Genomic DNA, 6,616 nt, shown 5'->3' on the forward strand with positions numbered 1-6,616 from the left:
TGTTACACATACTGAAATTGTCCTGCTTCAAAGCTTTAACAAATTCCTAAACAGGTCACTTTCTCATCTAAGCAATGCCCATAAAGGTGGCCTCAAATGCCTTCAGTCTGCTTCCTGTTCATGGGAAATTGAAAAAAACCCTACCTCCTTTATTCTGTAGAAAACATAATAAAGGCAAAAAGTGGCAGGAAACACATCAAATGCCCTAATCTCAAATGAATGTATACTGCGAAGGTCAACATGAAATTGATTGCACAGTGTCGAATTCATACTTCTTCACTTTTAAAGAAATGACTCTCTTAACTATCATGCACAGTGCTACCAGTAGTTGCATCCAGCCTACAATACATTCATCTTTTAACGGTCCCAAAGTGTACAATTCCAATCAGAAAATCTTTCTGGATGTCTATAAGATCATCAGCATGTCATGGAACAGAGTCACAGTTTCTGGTATTTAATGACAAATGGATTTATATCCAGTTTAACTTTCTCTTCTCACCACAAATACACAAATATGTATATGTCTTACATGGTTCAGAGCAAGGCTTCAAAAAATTACAAAGCACCATCTATTGAATATCTATCTGATTAGCCTTTAAGTAAAAATCTTATGATGTCAGCTAGCAAAACGTTGAAGAACGTCCAAAGAAAAGATGAAAGGAAACAACAATTAGAATTAGAATACAGCTGGAAGGGATCTTGGAAGTCTTCTAAACAAGACCCTTGCTCAAGCAGAACCTATACCATTTCAGATAAGTGATTGTCTAGTCTCTTCTTAAAAACCTCCAGTGATGGAGCACCAACAATTTCTGAAGGCTAGCTGTTCCACTGGTTAATTGTCCTCACTATTAGGAAGTTTCTCCTTAATTCCAGGTTGCTTCTCTTTTTGATATGTTGCCAACCATTGCTTCTTGTCCTGTCCTCTGGTGCTTTGGAGAAAGTTTGACCCCCCCTCTTCTTTGTGGCAGCCCCTCAATACTGGAATACTGCTATCATGGCACCCCTAATTCTTTTTTCTTTAGACTAGCTAGACCCAAAACCTGCAGCCATTCTTCATAGTCTCCAGGTCTTTGAACTACTGAAAATTTGGAGGCATAATCCTGACCATACACCTCCTCACTACCTATGGCAGCATTACCAACATATGGTATCTCATACTAAGGATTCTCTATGGGGCATGTATATGACTCATTAGCTCAATGTATGCCAGTGAGCCTCTACCCTATCACATTTTGACAGCACCAATCAGTGATTCAGTAAAACAAGTCATTAATTCAAATAGCCAGTATTCAGTTTTGACTTGGTTTAGGAAGATCCATGTTTGTGTCTCAACTATGAAAGCTCATTTACTGATCTCAGGGCAGTCATGTTTGCTCAGCTCAACCTGCATTGTTGGAAGAACTGGAGGAACGTGGTACTGTATTTATGCTTCAACCCACTGCAGAAAAGGTGGCCATAAATCAAAAAGAAAAATGAGTACATATATGTACATAATGAGTGCTACACATTTATGCAATTATTTAGAAGATTTATGTGACAGTTTGATCTTAAATACTGTATATAACTCTGGGTGGCTAACAACAATCCACAAAAAACATTTTTAAAAACCCTAAAAACACACAAACAAAACAAAGTACAGATAATCATAATCATCAAAGGCACCATAGCAAACCTCCACAATTGCACCTATATTGGCTTAAGAAACCTTCTGGCACAAGGCCTGGGGGGATGAAGGTCAGGAAGAAGAACCCGGTCTTCAAAGCCTTCCAAACGGTCAAATGAATATAGCCAACAAATTGTTAAGCAAGCAAATCTTTACATCTAAGAAGTTTAAACTATATTATAGCTTCCTATTGGAAACGTCAAGGAAGTGTTTCCAATAAGCCAGTCTTAGACATCATCCTAAAAAGATCCACCCCCATCTTAAATATCTAATAGAGGAGGGTCAATCACCTTTCAAGAAATAGATTCCCATACTGAACTGCTTGTTTTGTCAGGAAATTCTTCCTAATGCTATTTAAACCCGCTTTACTATAATATGATTTGTTTGGATTGGATTGGCTTCACATAATAGAAAATAGAGTTGCCTTTGTTTATGCAACAGTTCTTCAAATAATTGAACATGGCTAGGGTTTGTTGTATGGGTACATAGTCAATCGTTTTAATTACTTTTAATTTCAAGGCCTCTTGCCAGTTGCATTATACTCTTCGGGATAAAACATATTCCAGTTTGTCCATGTTTTTTTTTTAATTGTTGTGTAGAATTGGGCGAAATATTCTAAATGAGGTAGAACCAAACCATAAAGTGGTATATTTTGCATGAACTGGATATTATCCTTATGTAGCCTTAACCCAAATCCTAACTCCAAATCTAAAATTGTGTAGTCTTTTAAAGCCACCACAACTAATTTGCTTTGCATACGTGGTTTTACTATAGTTAGGATAGTTATTACTGATCTTATAATTGCACATATGACTGCCCCTAATAAAATATTTTTAATTCATGGTCATAGTCATTATGTATTTTTATCTTATGATTTTATCTAGGTCCTCTTTCCAGTTTGATGTCATCTGCATACTGTATGTGATAAGCATCACACCTCCTGTTCTATCATTTAAAAAGATGTTATAATACCATGACCAACAGACGATGACCTTTCACTAATGTTATGCAGTTATTATTTTTCTTCAGCTCAAGTGAAGCAATGGAAATCAAGGATAACAAACTGAAGCTCAAGCTGGACAAATATTGTAAACAAATGGCCTACAAATCCAGAACCAATTTGTTCTGGGCAGACTGCCCTGGTTTTTAAATATCGAGTTGTATTGTGCTTCTTGTTCCATCTCTGTGTTAGTTACAAGCGTCCTCACTAACTCAACGTGCATTTGACTAGCTTAGATAAATCCTAATTGTATGGCTAGCTGCAATTTGGTATCTTGTCCTAGCAACTGTTCATCCAGAGTACTCCACTGCATTTTACATGATGCTACGCTTGAAAACGGTGCAAGAAACTTTGCTTAGTGTAAAATATTTCAATAAGAATATTATCTGGAATTGGACATATGACATAGCACATTAAAGATATTAATATATACATATATACATTAATAGCATTGTCATATTTTAAATCTTTAGTAATTTAAAAGGAGTAGTGATTTGAGATTCTTAAATGCAAACCGGGAAACTTTATAGCTTATAAACTGGCACTGAACAGAAAAATAACACATTGTCCTAATATAGGATTTTCTTCATGCAAATTAAATCAGGGATTTGAAAACTTAACACAGCAGATTTTAAAGTAATTTATTGGAAATTGTTCTTAGATTACAACAAGCATTTCCCATTTACAGAATGTACTGCTAACAGTACAAAGTCTAGCCTTCCAGTAATCTGCCCATCATCCCATTTTTCAGGATTAAGAGTCATTTACCTAATTAAAGTTCCACTCAGCCCTTTAAAAGTAGTAAGTTACCTTTCTATAAGGCATTCCCTGATAGAGTACCAAACTAAGCATTTTCCTTGCTATATACTTTGCAAGAAGCTGTTAATAGTGGTAAGAACATTTCAATCTGACGTTTACTACCCTGTGAAGTGCAACCCACTTACCCTTACATCGTTTCATTGACTTCTACATTAACATGCAGTAGAATTTACAGAAAATGGCTCATGTCACAGTAATATAAAAATTTGGATTCAGCAGTATGTTTAATCTGTTAATTTGTACAACTGAAGTGGGGTACTGTTCAGCCTACATGCATGTTAGTGCTGTCTGTATAAACAACATATGGTTGATGCAAAACACATCAAGAGGTGGTATTTACATCCTGAATGTATCTTCTGAGTTGTGCCCACAGTTATCTTACCCCAACAATGCAATAATGGCATAAGAAACACTGACATTCAATACAATTTAACAGTAGCAGCTAAGCATTTGAGAAACGTCTGGTGCGTTTTAAGACTGAAGAGCTTTGTTCCTATATGTAAATTATGGTCAGTTAAGCCACTGGGTTTACATTACATTGTTTAATAAAACAAGATCCAAAAGAAGCAAAGGATAAGGTATTCTACTAGATTTGTAATTAAATTGCCACATGCTACACTAAACTAAGCTACACATATGCAAGATGGGTTTTAGATACGCAAAAAAACATAGCAGGTATCCTTTAATTGAATTGTATGAATGTGCTTTAAACTAGTTATACAGTTACACTTAATAAGATTCACTTTCTTTTAAATAAAACACTTCCATTTATACAGAAGATTAACAAAATCAGTGTTTACATATGATGCAATCACTATCTACACTGATTATATTTTAAAATATACTTTATGATACCTTAATATCAACATAAATCATGAATTTGATTCACAGAATAAGTAGGTCCACCATTTTAAGTTAACAATAATTCTTTATTGCTTTATACATGTGGTGCTTTTTCAAGGCACTGTGGCATGGACTAGAAAACCTGGAATGATTTGTGAAAGAACCTGGAATGACATGTGGCCAACATGGACAGTTCTTCAGAAGCAAGACGACAGGAAATTTAAATTCCAAGTTATCGAACATTAGGAATGAGAGTTCATAGTTCACAGAAGAAAATATCTTGTTTAAAGACCAACTCTTTCACATGCCCATCCTGATACTACTGAATAATCTGGAAGATTGCTACAAAACAAAACAAAGGAGTATTACTAAGCAAAGTACATTAGCATTCATCAAACGGCACATACCTTTTTAGTTATTTTAGCACCCTTATCTCAAAGGACCCCTATTTCAATCCTCTTATCATTCACTTATCAACTTATTCAATAGCATAGAAATAAAATAATGCCCTCAAATATGACATTAGTCAATTCACACATTAATAACATGTAAACAAGTTATTGCAGTGTACAAAGTTCTACTACTGAATATTTAGATTACAATATTGTAAATTTAGATGTTTATAGTACAGTACTACTTTCCTTTATCTGTTGCCTATTTTTATAAGCATCTTGTTAATGAATGTGCAAACCACTCTAACAGTTAAAGTTCAAGTATAAGGCAGCAAGTTCTGCTTTTTATGTAATTTTGTCAAGGATATTTGGAAAGTATATATCGCATTTATACAGTTAGCCATGTCTCAGAAGAGAGTCTGGGAGGTATATAACAATAAAAATATACAAAAAAGTCATAAAAATAAAAATGAAAGAACACTATAAAAATTAAAATATAAAGTCTAGGATCAAGTAATAAAATCCATATAGCCTTACATAATTTGTAATGGTAAACAAAGTTGAAAGCTGATAAAAGGCACAGGTGATAGTCACATGACTCCCTTAATGACAGTGCTTAAAGCTACTTTGCATAAGCTTTCATCCTTTTTTTCAAGCTTTGTCCTGAGACATCTGGTATACAGGAAGCCTATTATTTTCAACGAAGAGATAGAAATGAATTGTGAAATGAACATTCAGGGGTTACTCACACACAATTGTTACAGAATTAGATAAAGATCAGTGTAAGCTTATTTTTAAAAAAAGCTTGATCAAAAAAAGCAAGACCAAGCAGCTTGGAAATTAGAGAAGTACATATCTGCATCATACATTCTGATTGCCAAATCTGGTAAAGTATTCTTAACTATTGCAGCAATAAAAGTCTTCTCTCCCAAATGCACAAACATCTTCACCCGAAGGCCTGTCAGATGCAATGTCACATTCTTCTTCTTCTTCACCGGGGAAACGTTCAACTGAGCGTTTCTTATCCCCGCCTGATCTGGTCTGAAGCAATCTGGATCACAACCAAAGGACTCGCTCGGCCCTTTCAATTCTCGGGGAAAACCTGACCTCCCCCCAGCTGCAGCCAGCACAGACACTTACCCGAGCCGCAGACCACGAAGATGAACAGCGCCAACAGCCACGGTCCCACCGATGCTTTCTCCTCGGGGCGTTTCTCTGCAGGAAAAGCCATCGACGGTTAGGGACCGAAACCTCGCAGCCGCCTTGGGCAGGAACCCTCAACCCCCGCCCCGCCACAGACCCTCCCGGGGATTATCAAGACGGGGACGGAGGGAGGCGGGGGGGGGGGTGTCGCCGAAGCAAAGGGAAGCCAAACGGGATGAAGCCTCCCAGGGTGGCTGGGCTGCTTTAAGACAGACGGGGCTTTGAACAGCGACGCCTCGGCTGCTCCGGCTCCTCTCTCTCTCTCTGCCTGGGAAAAGGGGACAGGGCTAGGTACCGGCCCGCCGAGAGCTGCGGGAAAAGGGAGCGAGCAGACGGCGGCCCCTACCGAGGGTCTTGGCCACGTTGCCGCGCTGCGTGATGTTTTTGCTGTGCTTCTCGTTGGCCATCCGGATCCGCTGCTTCGCCACCATCTTGACTGCTGTTGCCGTCCCCGCCGCCGCCGCCTCCGTCTGGCACTCGTCGAGCGACGCCGCTCTTGGGCTGTGGGAGCTCCGCGCCGGGGATCACGGGAGGACCGTCCGCCCTCGCCTCTCGGGCTCTTCCCAGCCAAGGCCGCCGCGTAAGCAGCAACTGCCCTTCACGCTGATCCCACCCTCCGGAAGCGCGTTGCCCAGCGGCGGCGGAGCGGGCGGGCGGGAGAGCCGTCCCCCCCGGAAGCGAGACTCTCCTCGAGCC

General features: G+C 38.9%; 1 protein-coding gene across 1 annotated transcript; it reads right to left on the bottom strand.

The window, feature by feature from the left end:
* Positions 1-3,289: 3,289 nt before the first annotated feature.
* Positions 3,290-6,547, bottom strand: SERP1 (stress associated endoplasmic reticulum protein 1). Its single transcript, XM_032224793.1, has 3 exons — positions 6,267-6,547; positions 5,858-5,932; positions 3,290-4,667 (listed from the first exon to the last, which is right to left on the bottom strand). The coding sequence occupies exons 1-3, from the start codon at positions 6,349-6,351 to the stop codon at positions 4,645-4,647; spliced, it is 183 nt and encodes a 60-aa protein (XP_032080684.1). The 5' UTR covers positions 6,352-6,547; the 3' UTR covers positions 3,290-4,644.
* Between the last annotated feature and the right edge of the window lie 69 nt (positions 6,548-6,616).

This window comes from Thamnophis elegans, chromosome 10 (genome assembly GCF_009769535.1).
Source record: "Thamnophis elegans isolate rThaEle1 chromosome 10, rThaEle1.pri, whole genome shotgun sequence".
NCBI lineage: Eukaryota > Metazoa > Chordata > Lepidosauria > Squamata > Colubridae > Thamnophis > Thamnophis elegans.

Coding starts and splice junctions, on each gene's coding strand:
- SERP1 (XM_032224793.1), bottom strand. CDS start 6,351: ATGGTGGCGAAGCAGCGGATCCGGATGGCCAACGAGAAGCACAGCAAA. Junction 5,933..6,266: donor CAACGTGGCCAAGACCCTCG/GTAGGGGCCGCC, acceptor CTTTTCCTGCAG/AGAAACGCCCCGAGGAGAAA. Junction 4,668..5,857: donor CTTCGTGGTCTGCGGCTCGG/GTAAGTGTCTGT, acceptor TTTGTTTTGTAG/CAATCTTCCAGATTATTCAG.